The sequence below is a fragment of the Pteronotus mesoamericanus genome, unplaced genomic scaffold (assembly GCF_021234165.1).
Source record: "Pteronotus mesoamericanus isolate MK-2021 breed Mesoamerican mustached bat unplaced genomic scaffold, CSHL_Meso_final contig_173, whole genome shotgun sequence".
NCBI classification, from domain to species: domain Eukaryota; kingdom Metazoa; phylum Chordata; class Mammalia; order Chiroptera; family Mormoopidae; genus Pteronotus; species Pteronotus mesoamericanus.
The window spans coordinates 11611953-11628801 of NW_026555072.1; the positions used below are offsets into that span (position 1 = coordinate 11611953).

At 38.0% G+C, this 16849-nt stretch overlaps 1 protein-coding gene across 1 annotated transcript in view; it reads right to left on the reverse strand.

Annotated features, from left to right (window-relative positions):
• Positions 1-16455, reverse strand: part of TSPAN7 (tetraspanin 7) — a 121561-nt gene extending 105106 nt beyond the window's left edge. The window contains exon 1 of the mRNA XM_054566557.1: positions 16317-16455. Within this exon, the coding sequence (XP_054422532.1) occupies positions 16317-16397 (81 nt within the window). The 5' untranslated portion in view covers positions 16398-16455. The remainder of the gene's footprint in view (positions 1-16316) is intronic.
• Positions 16456-16849: the final 394 nt, after the last annotated feature.

Consider the following 16849-nt stretch of genomic DNA (forward strand, 5'->3'; position numbering starts at 1 on the left):
CATGTGCACTAACTAATTAAGGGATAACTTATGTTAATTAGCTTTCTATCAGTAATATATGATGACTTATTGTCACTGCTTTGGCATATGATTGCTCTTATAGCAGAAAAAAAGGGCCATCTACAGGGTATGATTTTAGCAGCCTAGGAGAGATTTCCTTTTTAAAACTAAACCTTCTCTAATGCACTCTAATGCCTTAAGTTCTTTTCATTAGAGCTAATGGAGCTAATTACACCGACTTAGGCAAGAATTCCTCTTGCCATTCATAGGAGGTATAAATGACCGGTCAGATTATTGCCTAAAAGCAAGTTCAGGGGAGAAAACATGTTCACCCCAGCTAACAGCTAAAAAACTTTTACTTGACAATTATGCCAACGAATGGGAGTTATCTGTGTGTCTGTGTGTGGATTATATAACTGTAGTTAAGCTAGTGTGAGCTGCACAGGAAAGTGCCTGATGATTCCTGCTGCTTTCCACTTTGCTTCTTTAAAGCAAAGAAAAACTGCATCTCTAGTAGCTTTTAATGCCTTGCCTTCTGTCTTGTTCAAAATGGTTGGAAGCTTATAGCCATAGGAGGCAAGTTAACGTCTTTACCATATTTCATAGCAGCAGGAAAAATAATGCCTATGCAATTTGGGGTCTGTTAAGCATAAGATTTTTTAAAATGACAGAGTAGAAAGATGGTCTATCCCCATGAAAGTTTTCATGATTTCTTATGTCTTGCCCACACTAGCCACAAACTGAAGAGGGGAAAAAGACATACACAGATTCAAACTTTTGAAAGTGAATGAGCTGTTGCCCTGTTGTTTGGGAAGAGCACTAAGCTTGATATTACAAGTCCTTAGAGAGTCTTCAACCTCCATTATCTATGAAGCAATAAAACTCTCACTTGGGAAACTGAAGTTTTGAGCTGGGAGGATGGGGAAAAAAAGATTAAAAGATGGCCATTGCCTTGATTTTCTACAAAGGAACCACGTGGGATAATTACTCCCACTGAATTTATAAACACTGACTGTTATTGAAAACAGAGACTTCTCCTTTGTGTATGAAGCCTTAAGTTCTTTTCTTCAGAGCTAACAGGAGCCAAGACTGGAACTGATGAGGACTTGTGCCTCAGAGCAGTGTGGATTCTCAAAGAGTATCCTCTAACCCATCTACGAAGACTCACCACAAAGAACTGTTCTTCTGGACATCTAGCCCTGGGCCCAGTGTAGGTGCAGAGGTCCAAATCGAAACCTCACTTAAACATGAACTTTGGCCAAACTCTGGACCTCAGCTGCCTCTTCTCAAAATGAGGAGTAGTAATTACTATCAGCAAGTTGTTATGAGGATAAAAAACATAATGGACATGAAGTTTTTAATACTATCCTCATCTTTTAGTAAATGCTCAATAACCACAGTAATGACTATTAAAAGTAACAATAACATCAATATTTCTTTAACCCAATACAGTTAACTGCATATAGTGGGTATTCCCTTGTTGCCGACAGGGTCATTCATAACTTTCACTTTGCTCCATATGGATCACTCAGATCTTTTCTCTCTTCCAGCAATAAATATCCATCTTGAGAACAACTATCTAAATCAAGAGTAAAAATAACTTCTTTATCTCAGACCACTAAACAAAACACCTAGAAAGTAACAGGGCAATATCTGCCTTGGAATTTTTTTTGCTAAATATGAAAAACAGGACCAAAATATATTTAAAAAGCCTAATTGTTTCATGATCAATACACTACACTAGTAACTCTTTCATGTGGTATGAAGAATATGAAGAATATGAAGTCCTCTGTATAGCAATACAGAGTTACCAATGTTCACCAAAGCATCACCTCTTTACAAATAAGCAGGAAATAAGTGTCCACGGACAGGAAAATGGATGGCTAGTGATATATACATACAAAGAATGAACTAGATCAAAGGTTGGCAAACTTCTTCTGTAAAGGGCCAGATAGTAAATATTTTAGGCTTTCCATTCCATACAGTGTCTGGCACAACTACTCAGCTCTGCTGTTGGGGGATAAGGGCAGCCATAGACAATACATAAAGTTTATTCACAAAAAGAGGTGGCTAGCTAGATTTGGCCCATGAGCCAGTTTTTCAACCCCTAAACTTGAACCACATCTACGAACACAGAAACATGTCAAACAATGCCTTAAAATTGCAAGTTTCAAAATAATATGTAAGGCATGGTTCGTTTATACAAAATTTAAAAATCTAAAAGCAATGCTTTATAATAATTATAAATATGTACATGCTAGTAACTGTTTAAGAATGGGCTCAACTGATAAACTCTGAATTTATGACAAAAAGGAGATATACGGACATCAACTATAAATTTTTCATATTTCTTTGAGCAAAAAGGAAAAAAGACTCATGGACATGAACAAATAGTCTGGGGATTGCAGGGGGTGGTTTATAAAGGGACTAAATGGTAATGGGAAAAAAATATAATTACAAAAAACACCTAACTGCCCAAAGTAAGTAAGGCATAATGCCAAGATCTGATAAAGCTGGGTGGTAGGTGCACAGGTAATTATCATACTATTCTCTGTCTTAGTATTATATTTGAAATATATCATGAAGACCTTCTTTAAATGCTTAACTGGAACAGGCATTTTCCTTTATTCTGAAGAGACAGGCTTAAAATGGAAGTTAAATGTGTTTTTGTTCTACATTAATTTAATCCAATCACTAAAATGGACTAAGTCAAAGAAATGCTGGATTATAAATGGGACAATGTGGTGAAAACAGGTACTCCATCTTAGAGAAACAAAAGAAAACTATATACTAGAAAACATTCATAAAAGTTTGACTTTTAAAAGCATTTACTGTTTTCTTAATTACAAAAGTAGTTCATGCTATGTGTAGTGAGAGAAAAAAACCTTGGGAAATAAAGAAAAGTACAAAGAAAAAAGGACCCCATGATTATCTTACCACCCCACTATAACCATTAACATTTTGATGTGGGTCTCCCTCCAGGATTTGTTAAATGCATTTTTTTTACAAAAATGGTAGACCATTTATACATATGGTTTTGTAGACAGCTTATTTGAGCAGCTTTCTAATATTAGAATATTCATTTACACACTATTCTTGTATTTTTATCTCAAAATAATTCTCATGCCAAATACACCGAGTTCACTCCTGACATCTTGGTTTAAGAGAATTTGATCTCAGTTTCTGATGGAGAGAACTACATTTACCCTCCATTTGTTATACAGACCAAGTTAAAGCCCCCCAAACCACTCATTGAGCCACTACTCAGAGAGCTGCCTATTAAGCCATTTATAGAAACTATCAGGCTAGCTACCACCTCTGCATACCATGGCTATTTTATAAAGAATACAACAGACAAAACAGTTACTTGTTTTTCCTCAAAACATCTCTGAAGGATATGAACTAAAAAAACTGCCAACCTCTCTTAGCAAAAAGAACAGCTGGTGTTGAGGAGTTAATAAGTAACTTGCTCAAATAACTTGCTCCTACTCTGTAGCAGAACCTTCATCCCTTAAACAAGACTTACTGGAAACTCAGGCTTCAATTAATGCTACTAGCTGCATGCTTTGCTATACCCATTACACCTATTATCATCAAGCAATTTAGCATCAACTGCATTTAACTCTGGGTTCAATGTGTTTTTGAAAAGAATATTGTTTATGATCCCATGCCTCTTACATGGATAAATAGGCTTTTCTCAATTTGCATCTCCACACCAACCTCTTCTTTTAATTCCAAATCTGCCTTTCTACTAGCTTCCAACATCCAAATAATTAATCATCCTTCTTGGCTAGCCAGGGAGCATTATTGTTAAGAAAAAGAATGGGCTGCTGTAGAGCTGTCCAGGAGCCTATACAATCTAGTGTCCAGGAGTCCACTGGTTGCACTCAGCTATTCACCACTCTCATAACAGGTTTTCCCTGTCCCTGCAACTTTCCCCAGAGTTTCATTCTCCTTCTGCCCCTACACCAGCTGTTTCTCTTGTATCTCAAGTTCAAATGCCTAAAAAAAGAACTGTTCCATTCAGATCTTGCAAGCCTGATCATCTCAAGTTCCACTGACTAGCCTACAAGCAAATATCCAAGGGTCAAGTCCTCTTCCCTGGTCAATTAACTGTGACCATGGTGGAGGATGGGAAGGGTCAGGAAGTGCAGAGATGGCCAAAAGTAAAGAATTGCCCAGGGCCACTTTTGTCAGCAAAAAAACCCCCACAAGTGAGCAATCTTCTGAGAACTGGCCTATCTTTTAAATCTGTTGGTATCTCAAACTATACACGTGAAAATGGAACACATCATGTTAGCCTCAAAGCAGATTCTTCTGAGGTCTGCATTTCCATGAGGGCACCACCATGGAGGCTCTTCAAGCACATAACTCTAGGATTCTCACTCACTCACAAATATCCTTGCCACAACATAAAGTGGCTTCCCACTATCCTCTGTTCTTCATTCCCATTGTCACCCTATGTCATCTTTGTTCTCTCCTAGTTAATCTGGTTTCACCACTTCTCACCATTCTTATTCCAACCATACTGTTTCTAGATTATCTGCATAAACATTTTCCTCAGTTACCATTCCCTGCTCAAAAATATGGCATGAACCCGACCTCACCTCTGGCCCTCTCCCTACCAGCCAAAATAGGTCCAAAACCCTAAACCATGAGGCCCACCCACTGTACTTTGCCCAAAGCATCACATGCTTTGTCCATTATTACAGCTAAACTCACTCCTATCTGAAACATAGAAACCATAGTACTTTCTCTAAATCTCTAGATAGGCCACTTCCTCTATCCAATAGCCATCATTATCATCCCAGAGCACCACTTGTCAAAATCCCATCATTCTCCAAGATTGATTCTGTCCACATGACCCTTCTAAATTCCTCAGCTAGATGAGCTCTCCCTTGGTCCCACAGCACTTAATTTAAACTTCTAGTACTTCCAGTCCAGGGTAGTCCAATAGAGATATAACTTTAAATTTTCTAATAGCCACATGCATGTTAAAAAGAAACAGGTGAAATTAATTTTAATGGTTTTTTATTTAATTTAATGTCTAACTATTACCAGTTCAACATGCAATCTATATAAAAATTCAGATGTTTTACATTTTTCATATTAAATATTCAAAATCCGATGTGTATTTTACCCTCAGAGCCCATCTCAATTTGGACTATTCATACTTGAAGGGCTCAAGTGGCTGCCTTAATGAGCAGTGCATGACTAGCTCTTTCAAACTAAAAAACTGTAAGGTATGCTTTATTATCACTCCTATAGGCCCAAATAAAACTTTAATTCTTGAGGCTAAATATTATACATTCTGTATGTTAGTACCCCCTCAAGCAGGAGTCAGCAAACTACAGGTCATGGGTCATATCTGGATGGCCACCTCTTTTTGTAAATAAAGTTATATTTGAATATAGCCTTGCTTATTTATTTACATTTATCTATGCAGTGTTCGCACAACAATGGCAGAGCTGAACATCTGCAATAGATACCATATGGCCCACAAAGCCTAAAATATTTACTATCTGGCCCTTTCCAGAAACAGTTTGCCAACCCCTTCCCTAGAGCAGTAATTCCCACAGTGTGGCCAGTGCTGGTCAGCAAATTGTTGTCAGTCCAAAATGAGAAGGAGTTTACATCAGAATGAAAAATTTTTTGTCACAAGACTCTCTTAATGAAGAAAGCAGTATATTAGTTAACAGTCTGGCCTTAGCTCCTTATCTTACCACACTGTTTAATTGACTTTATTATACCTTTTGCCATGTAATTTATAAAATTATAAGCAAATATATTGATTTTTAATTTAACTGCTTCTGAGTTTCCAGCATGGTTAAGGCAATCTTTGCAATTCCTGTATTGTATATATGACCTCCATATTTTCTTGTAGGGTTTTGTTTTGTTTTTCTACTTAAGCATTTAAACCAACTATAAGTTTTAACATACTAATTTAAGGGCCCCAATTCTATTTTCTTCCATATATCCCATAGTATAAGCATCATTAAAACCTAAAATAAGTTGGGTTTCTTAGTATACCACAACCACATCTATGAAAAGATAATTTTATCACTTCTTTTTCCAACATTGTTATTTTTATCTTATTGCACTTACTAGTTAAATAAAATCATAAACAATGGTAAGCAAGAATCCCTGTCCAGTTCCCAACTGACTCTAATGGTTTTAGTATTTTACTCTTTGCTCGAACAAATATTTACTGCTGGTTTGAACATTTTTAAGTGGAAATCTTCTTTGTTAATTAAAATAATAATGGTAGATACTCCACCCTCAAGGAAATAAGGCATGATTCCCCACTCCTTCAGTGTGCGCTGGGCATAGTGACTTTCTTCCAAAGAGTACAGTATAAAATGGGGAAAAAATAACATTACAGAAAACAAACCATAAACTATTTCAGTCAGATGATCAAGATCAATATTAATGGTGGTAAGTCACATTGCTACAATGTCTAATTATGAGAAAAACATCAAATAAATCCCAATTGAGGGGTGTTATACAAAGTACGTGATCTGTACTCTTCAAAACTGTCAAAGTCATCATAAAAAAAGGGTCTGAGAAATTGTCACAGCCAAAAGAAAACTAAGGAGACATGACTACTAAATGTATGTGGTAGCCTGAATGGGATATTAGATAAACATTCAGAAAATCTGAATGAAGTATGGACTTTAGCTAATATTAATAATGTATCAATCTTGGTTCATTAACTGTAAAAATATACCATACTAATGTAAGATGTTAAAAATAGGAGAACTGGTTGTATGGTATATTGGAACTCTATGCACTATCTCAATGATTGTTTCTGTAAATTTAAAACTTCTAAAATTAAAAGCTTAATTAAAAAATAAGGAAAGTCAATTCCTCATTTGATTTTAAGTGACAGGTTTATATTTATTTATCCTAGATGGGAAGACCCTTTTCCCAATGGCAGGGCTGAAGTCAGCCACCTAAACATACTATATTTTTGGTCCCCATTCAAACCCTTCTGGAATTCCAGCTCTCTTTGGTTGCGAACTATAAAATCCAAAAAGTTAATCATCCTTAATTTCCAGGATAGGAAGTGTTGTGATCAATTTATATGTTTAAAAAATACTGACATAGTACCTCCCATGTGCAAGAAATAAAGAAAAAAAAAAAGCAACACTCTAAACCATAACGAATAATGTTGCTAAAACACATGTATCAAACTTTACAAGGCACTTAAAAGTAATTTAACCTTCAACACTTGACAGAGGTATATACTCTCAATTCTGAAGAGAAAACTGAGACTCAAAGAGGCTATGTGTCTTGCCCAAGTTCACCTGGCAAATGTTGAAGCCAAGACATCACATAAGACTATTTTCATATCCCCTGCAACAGAAAGCAATAGGTAAAAGAATACCAAGTGACTGATACAGTTTAGAATATGAAACATAAATTGGGAGAATAAATCTTCAAGAGCTTCATCAGAAATAGAAATTGAACACAAGACAAGAATGTGAAAGGAATGTTTAGGAACAGCTACCACCCAGCCTCGTTATTAAGCTTTTAGTTCCTTTTCAACCCAAAGAGTTTGTGGAAAGTCTTGATATAATTCATGGAAATCATAAAGTCTCATTAATGTCTGTGGAATGATTAGAACCAATGAACTGACTGAGGAATTCTATATATCACCATAATGATGTTTGAAGAATGGTAATTGAGGTTCAAAAGCTGCCATATTTCACTGAGAAACAAGAATTGGTAATCTGAGGCAAGAATAAATGTCTCTATACACCTGGGGGGTGGAGAATATTGATTATTCAATAGGCATGATAAATAGTAACCACTAGCACCCACTTTTAAACCTATTTGATCAATGACAATTCACCTAAATCTAATTATCAGTGACAACTTAACTTGCTTCAGGGAACATATTTCTGGAAGCCAATTACAATTAGTGTCTCATAAAATTCAAGGTTAACCAATCAGCAGCATATACACTGCAAGTGAACATGTTTTTTAAAGTCAATCAACAACATTCTCACCCAAATAGCCACGGTTCTAAGGCCATGGTCAACCTCTAATGCCTCTGTAACCAAAGCAACCCCCAAACACCACCACACTTCCCAAAGAGATCAGCAATCTGCTTCACTCATAAACTGTGCTTAACTAGTAAAGCTCTTTCTTACTTTGGTAAGTAATCAATTCAGCTTTGTGTTTTATATTTTGGATAATAGTCTCATATTTTGACAGAGAGCAAACTCAGATGTTTAACTTCTCAGCACAAAGATGAACAGAAATAGATTGCCCCAAAGAATGGAAACTACCCCAAACTCCAAGATTTCAGTTGGAGACCCTCGCCAGAGATGGGTTCAGTGAGTGAGAAAAATACTGGATTGGCTACATCTTACTTGTGGAACCTTCTCCTCAAAGTAGCTTTATGGTATCATAGATCAATGCACAGGAAAGCATTCATATGGATTTTGTCTGTGACAAACTGTTTCATGGACCACAGAGTCACTTCTCAGGAATTAGAATCACCTTGGGAATAGTTTTCAAGATTACATACCCAGGCCATTTTGCAGATAAATTTAAACTGAAACTTCACAAGATAGGACCAAACATCTGTTTTAAAAAGCTCCTTAGTGTTTCTGATGAGCACTCCTTTAGTTAAGAACAACTAGGAAGGTCTCCTAAGAGTGACAGGGCCATTTTGGTTTACTAAGAGACATTGGAGACCCAGTTCAGATTTTTGTGCAAAGCAGACAAAACCAAGAGACTAATGCTAGATACTCCTTAGCTATATCCAGATCCAGAAGATTCCAGATGAACCAGGTCTGCTATTATACTGAGTTCTCTCTGAATCAGTGGTTTTCAATCCTACTTGCAAAGCCAAATCACCATGGAGATTATTTTAACTACACCAATACTGGTACCCACTTCAGAGCAACTGAATCAGAATCTCTTAGGATCTAAAATATGAGTCTAAGCACATATTTTAGGGCCCCTTTGGCAATCCTGATGGGCATACAAGACTGGGAATCACTGATCTAGATTGCTCAACTAGTACCTAGTACCTGTATCTAGCCCACATCATCTTCTAATATAAGGCACCTGCAATTTCTCCTAAAACAGATGATGAAAAAGTCCACCATACATTATAGAAAGCTCTAAAGAAAATCTTCCACAGTGAAATTGTGATCCTTAATTCTATCACCAAACTATGTAACGTGCTTACATGTCCAACTGATCAAATAACCAAAAGGGAAACTAAAACAAAAAAAAACCCTCTCCTATCTTTCCCCCTACATCCTTTTTTTTTTTTTTGGATGAATTTTGGGACTCTGCATAAAAGAGGACAAATCTGTCCAGCCAACAATGAAAAATATTCTGTCATGGCAAGCGGGGGTGACAGCTCCCCCCCAAAAATTAAGAGCAGTAATCCAACAATCTGCTTGCCATGAGGAGATAACCTAAATTGGAAGCTGCTGTAATGGGACCAAAGAAAGAAAAGACCATAGAATGTACATTTTATTTTACTTTTAAAATTTTTTAAGTCTTATTTTTCAATTACAGACTACATTCAATATAATTTTGTATTGCTTTCAGGTGAACAGCATAGTAATTGACAATCATATTCTTTACAAAGTAGTCACTTCGATATTTCAAGTACCCACCTGGCACCGTACAAAATTATTACAATATTATTGACTATATTTCCTATGCTGTACTTTACATCCCCATGACATTTTTGTGACTACCAATGTGTGAAGGGATTAAGAAGTAAAAATTGGTAGTCATAAGAATATATTTTTAGAGTGTGTTTCAAATTGGTTTAGCAGTGCATTAGTCACCTATGGGAAGGGTTTAACATGTTTAAACAAAGAAATACTGTCACAGATGACTTTCAATTACCAGCACCTTCTGAGGTGCTTACTTAAAATAGTATGTAATGCTCAACAGTCAATGAATCATAAATAATGTAGCTCAAAGTAAGGTCAAATCAAGAATTCTAGCTATAATTAAAAATTATTTTATTCTATTTGGACAAAAATTGAGCTAGTTTCTAAGCAACTACTAAGTGGAAAAGACTTAATATTCCTAAGTGCTATTAAGGCTGGTGCACATATCCTAACTGCATATTGCATATGGAAAGTAAAGTTAATTAAATAAGAAAAGAATGTTCAGATTATAATGTATAAGTCCTATAATAAATATGAAGGGTTATCATTATAGTAACAGAAAAACAGCAGAGCAATAACCTATTTAATATCAGGTATCCCCCTCCCCACCATAATTTAACTCTTCTGCTTCCACATTAAATTAATCCAGAAAAGTCTGAATTAGGTCAGAAGACACATGGGTCTTCACCTGGTGGGTAGAAATTAGAAGAGCAGAAAAAAGCAGCAGTAACCTTCATAGTTACATCACTATTTGTCAACCCCCAGTCCCTGATGATCAGATGACTTTAAAAGAGGACATGCCTTACTAAGCCTGTTCCGGCCTAGAACACTCCCCTTGACATCAAAAGCTTTTTAAAAATGTAAAAGTAAATAACAATATCTACTAGAAGAGTCCAACTATTGCCATTTTAGATGCTCTATTCAAGCACTCACAATCAACTACTTATTTAATTAGGATCATGCAATGTAGAGATAGATATAAAGGACTTTCAATTAAAGATGATGGACTGAAAACATCTACTCACTTTGGCCATCCCCCAAAACTCCACTGAAATGACACTTAAAAGATTTTTTTTAACCTATACTAACAAAGAAAATGGAAGAGGAAACAATCACAATGATATTTTGGAAGCTGAGAAAAAGCCTAATCCTATGGAAGCTGTGAGAAAAGCCAAGGATAACAGTTGCACACAAGCACCTCCAAAAGGCAGCTCCTTGCACATCTAGAACCAGGAATGAAAGGGGGATAAAATAAGGAAGATCTGGTAAAAGCTTTATGAAAAGCAATTAGATTCCCTCCAACTTCTTGTCTCTGATCTATCTCACATTCCAGCATAGCTTCAGAGATTTATTCTCTAGGGAGAGTGAAACAGAGGGTCTTTGACCTGGAGATCAAAAGTGCAGTGGACATGGATTGATTCTCTGCTTGAAATAGTAGATTAAACAAAGGTTTATATACGATAGGTGGAGACAGGCACTCATATCCCTAACCTTCTTCATTAAGAGAAAAGATTGGAAGATTCTTCTGTAGGAAATATGATTGGATTGGACCAAGAGAACAAACCTAAAGATACTGACCTTGGTTCCAAAACTCAATCGCCTAGCCAAATCACCCAACTTACAATCAATAAACTCCCATTTCATGCTAAGAGCTTCCAATCAGCTTTTCAGTGTTCCACTCTTAATATGTACAGAACAGAGAACAAATGATAACCAGAAATTTGAGGTAAGTCTGTAATATGCCAGAAAACAAAGAAGTCTGGAAGAAACTATGCAGAAAAAGGCAAACTTTAAAAAAAAAAAACATTAACATTGTCAGTAGGATTTTAAAGTTATTACCCTTGTGAAACAAGAGCAAGATGCTAAAGGAACATTCAGACCTCAAAAAAAGCTTGTAAAAATCAACACATAAAAGTAATAAAAATACAATTGAAAAAATTAGAGGATCTATCTAAGAGTTCCAACATTGAAAGAGAGAGAACACAGAAAGAATTTTTTTTAAACTCAAGAAAATTTCCCCAAACTGAAGGACATGAGTTTCCAGATGGAAAGAATGCACAGGAAAGAGGTAAAAATAAATATACAACAAAGCATATTATTGTGAAATTTCAGAGCACTGAAAACAAGAAAGAATTTCCATAAGCTTCCAGAGAAAAATCAGAATTTTAAAAAAGTCATAAATAACATTTGATTTCTCAACAGTAACAAGAGCAAGAAGACTGGGGGTTTGAAAAGAGGGAGACAGCAACATTCTGAGGGAAAATGATTTACAAACTAGAATTCTATACTTAGCTAAACTATCAAGGGCAAGAACAAAATAAGATTTTCACTCCTGAAAGGCCTCAAAAATTTAACCTCCCATGCACTCTTTTTCAGAAAGTTACGGTTTGTATTAATGTAATTTGTGTAGAGACTACTGCTCTACAAAAATGATGCACAATAATGATAAAATGATAAATGATATATTAGGACCTGCCCAAATATAGGAAATATTTTAGTGTAGAAGAAAGGGGCAGGAAAGCTAAATATTCATGTTCCATAACGGGAAGACTATATATAATACCTAACACTAGAAAGTCAAGAAGTAGTAGAATAAGTACATTACTTAGAAATGAAGGTAAAATGCTAAAACCAGCAGCTAATAAAAGTTGGTAAAAATTCTGTTTAAATACCTGGCATATAAAAGACATTCAATGAATGTTGGTTGAAGTGCACTGACATGCAAAATAATAAATATAAGCTTTAATATATGTCCAAATTCAAACCCTTTGTAAAATATTAGGAACCATTTTTAAAGATTTTTCCCCCTCTATTTAACCCAACTACCTAAACTTTCTTGATGACAAAATAAAATCAGCTATTGTTTTTAGAAATATTCTCCAAAAAAGATTAGTGATGTTTCTCAAATGAAAAAACAATCATTCATATTTCACCACAAGAGAATTTGATAGCACTATTGATAGCTAATAACCTCTCTGGATAGCCAAAGCAGAAATCAAATCCAATATACACTGGAATTAAGCATTTCTTCTCAGAATGTTATTAGTGATTTGGCCACAGTGGATTTAAACCTTAGCTTAAAATGCAGATGAGTGATTAAAGTATACTAAAAACTTACAAGTCAAAAAAGAATTTACTTTTTAAGCAGCATATTTATAAAGTTTTCCTGCTTATTGTTGAAAAATTGTATTTGTCATGAAGAAAGGATGTTTTGTTTTGCATTAGGACAAGAGAGAAACCTTTTTTATTCAAGCTTAACATTAAATGTCAATAAAGTTTTAGATAACTAAAATGTATGGAAAATTAGCTGATCATAAAAATATAATAATTGAACTATCATTAAGATAAGCAAGTCTTTATAAAGTCCTCCATTCCATGTTTCCATACATCAATGTCATGAACACATTTAAATCACCACAGTAAAACTGGAAATAATATTGTTTTAGAAAACCTCCCAATTGAGGTGAGTTGAAATAAATAAATGAGCCCAGGAGTAGTCAATACAATTTCATTTATTCATCCATTCATTAAGTAAACATTTCCTCAGTAAACCTCCTATGTGCAAGGCACTGTTTCCTAGTCTCTAAAGTACAGGATCACTTACTCCTAGGTGTGTTTTTTTCTCCTCTTCTATAAACCTGAAAACAAAACATAAATCAAGGAAAATCAAGGATCCATTTACATAGAATTCCTACTAGGATGGCTAGAATTAAAAAGCTGGATAACAAATATTGACAAGGATGTAGAGAAATCAGAACTCTCATACACTGGTTGAGGGAATGTAAAATGGTGCAGTCACTTTGGACAACAGTCTGGTAGTTCTTCAAATGATTAAACATCGAGATACCATATAATTCAGCAAAGAGAATTGAAAACATATGTTCATACAAAAATTTGCACGTGAATGTGTATAGCACCATTATTCATAACAGCCAAAAGACAGAACAACCCAAATGTCGATCAATGGACAAATGGATGAATAAAATGTGATGTAGTCTTGCAATGGAGTATTGTTTGATCATAAAAATGAATGAACATCAATGAATTTTGAAAACATTATACTAAGTGAAAGAAGCCACTTACAAAAGACCACATATTACATAATTTCATTTATATGAAATGTGCAGAATAGGGAAATCTATATGTAAAGAGTAGATGAGTGATTGCTTAGGACAAGGAGGGGTGGGAATTGGGGGGAAAGGTGGGATGATAGCTAAAGGATATGGGGTTTCTTTTTCAGGTAACGAAACTGTTGTAAAATTTATTGAAGTGATGGTTGCACATACCTGTGAATATACTAAAAAACACCAAATCGTACACCTTGAATGAAATATGAATGAATAAATTCATAAAAAGAATGAATTATGTCTCCATAAGGCTGTTTTAAAAATAGCATTTAAGATACAATGGAAAACACAGCATTTGGACTATGGTTTATTAACGTGGTATCTAAATACTCTCACATCTGGAGAGATCTCATTTGTTTGGCTGTAAAGTAGGAAATGATTACTGATGCTATGTAAACTATTACAAATACTCCAGGTAAACATTTCATTTACAACTATAAAAATATTAGAAGTTGGAAAAAAATAAAATGCAGGCATCTAGGAACTTAATACATATTCGGGACATTAAGCAATTAGAATCGGGGGTGGTATAGGGAGGGGTGAGGTAAGCAAGAAGAATTAAAGAGCTTGCATGAAAAGCCTCAGTCTAGAAGACTCCTTCCTTTACCAACCTGCTGTGATGCCAAAAGAACAACACTCCTTTGTATATAGTGTAAACCTTATTTTTCAGGAAGCTAAAAATAATCACCCATATGATTTACTCCAGTAATAAGTAGGAAGTCAAGTAAATACTAAGGGCCAAACACAAAGAGATTTAGTAAAGAAACAAAAAGCTTAAACAGCTCCCAGGAATGCCTATCTGGAAGTTTCAGCAAGTAGCATGCATTATTGCTTTTTCCAGACAGGACATAATATGATCTGTGCATAGCACACAATTCCACTACTGAATATTTTCAACCTGTGTCGTTTTCAGTCCAAATAAAGTGTGTTTCTGTGTTTGCCTTGTGTAATACACCAGTTAACCTATTCAGTCTCATTGCAGAGATCTTGGTATACCTGGTCGCCAGGGTCCAGTTTACCTGACCTCAGGAATCACCAATGCCAGTGACAAGGAAATGCCCATGGGAGTGGGGGTAGCATTAGGGATTTTTTTATCCTTATTAAATTTTAGATCCTTCCTTGGTCATTACAAACAGCCTGCCTGGTTCACCATCAGGCCAAGCCTGGTACCTCATAGAGCACTGTGCCCAGTTTCAAACCAAAATTAGGGGTATTTGGGGGGCAGGAGGAGGGTGGTGGCAAGGAGGAAAACAACCAAAGGGAGGACTGGCTTTCTCTACAGAGCCTCAGGTTTCAAAATGACTGCCTTGGAAGCTGAAATGACCCAGATTATTGGGGAAGGGATGGGGTGGGAGAAATGACAGACATTCATTCTTCAGCAGGGTGGCTGTGGCTTAGTGTGGGAATGGGGAACTTGAGGAGAGGGGGGCCCTCTACATGGAAAGAGAAATAAAGGGGAATGTTCTTTAGGTACCACCCACCCTTCCAAGTGAATCACTGCAGTGTCAGCCCAGCACTGATTCCACGAATTGCCAAACAGGATGAGGTAAGGCACAGCTTTGAGCCCCCTCCTCCTCCTCCCCCGCCCCCCTGCGCTCAGCAGAGCGCATCTCTCTGCGAGGTGTACCACGCAGCACCCCCTCCCAGACCTCAGCTGAGGAGCTGACGTCACCTTTCTGCATAGAGCTTCAAGGGCCGGTAGCAGCACCATTTAGAAAGGGAGCAGAGTTGGGGCTCTATTGCTGTCACCAACTGGCGGGGGTCCTCCCCCAGGACTCTGCAGATTGCGCTCACGCATTGAGAAAACACCAGATGAAAAGTGTAAGGGTGAAGGGGAATGGGAAAAGGGCCGTAAGAACCATCTCCTGGATCGCCAAGAAAGCTCCAAGATGCCGCTGGTTTATATAAGAACCTCTGCCCTCCGTGCGTTTCACGCAGCGGCAGTGGCACCCTCCTCCCGGCCCCCCCCCCCCCCGCCATCAGTGAGCTTGGGGACCTCTGGTCACCCTTGCCCTGCCAAGCAGGCACAAGGCTCCTGGCGCCTCCGTCTCACAGCCCCGCGGGGTTAGAAATAACCAGGAATCTGGGATCAAATCTTGCACTCCCGCGCCCGTTCCCATCTGGCCACAGGTTAGTTCCAGTTGGCACCGTGAACAGACTGGCAAGGGAGGTTGAGGAGGGGTGACCAGAGAGGCAAATAGTCGAATAAACCCACAACTTTCCCCAGAGGCTGACCCTATCCAGAGAGCTTAAAAAATAAATCAATGCATTAAAAATTTTATGGAATGGTCGACAACCTACAGTCACCGCCACAACGCAGCCCTTTGCAGCCTGCGCTGGGCAGGGTCCAGGGTTCAAGCAGCCCCAATGTACCCCGCCATCCTGCAGCCCCGGCCCAGCACCCTGCGCCAGTCTCCTTAAGGAGGGGGTCGGGATTTGATTTTGGGTTTAGGGTTTTTCCTCCCCCTTCCTTTCTCAGAGCATCATTGCACGGACTGACCCTCGGCGGTCCGGCCACGGGGCCGGCGTGGCCACTCACCCAGAAGACGAAGGAGTAGATGATGAGGAGGGTTTTGAGACAGGTTATCACAGGTTTGGTCTCCATTCTCCTCGATGCCATACTACAGAGCTCCGGCGGGCGGCGGCGGCAGCGACAGGCGGCGGGCGTGCGCGCGGGCGGGGGGAGGAGGCGGGGCAGGGCGGGGCGAGGGCGCGTGCCGCGAGAGGCTGCGCGCGCGCGCAGGCGAGGCAGTGCGCGAGCGTGAGCGCGCACACCGCGAGGGACTCACCGAAGGAGCTGGGGTCCAGCCGCGACTACGCCTGTTGCCCAGGCTTCCCGCCAGGCTAAGGTCACGTAGGCTCAGAGCCCTAGCCAAGGAACGGCACCCGGCAGCTGGGAGGGATGGGAGAGACTGGAGGCCTAGTCGAAGGTCAGGGTTACGTCTTCCAGGGTGGCTTGGCAAGTAAGTTTCTGCTTTGTACATAGCAGGGCTTTGCATTTGCCAGGCTCTCTGCACCTGGCTACACAAAGTTTATTAGTATCCCCGAAAAGCAATCTTGTTCCTACATTTG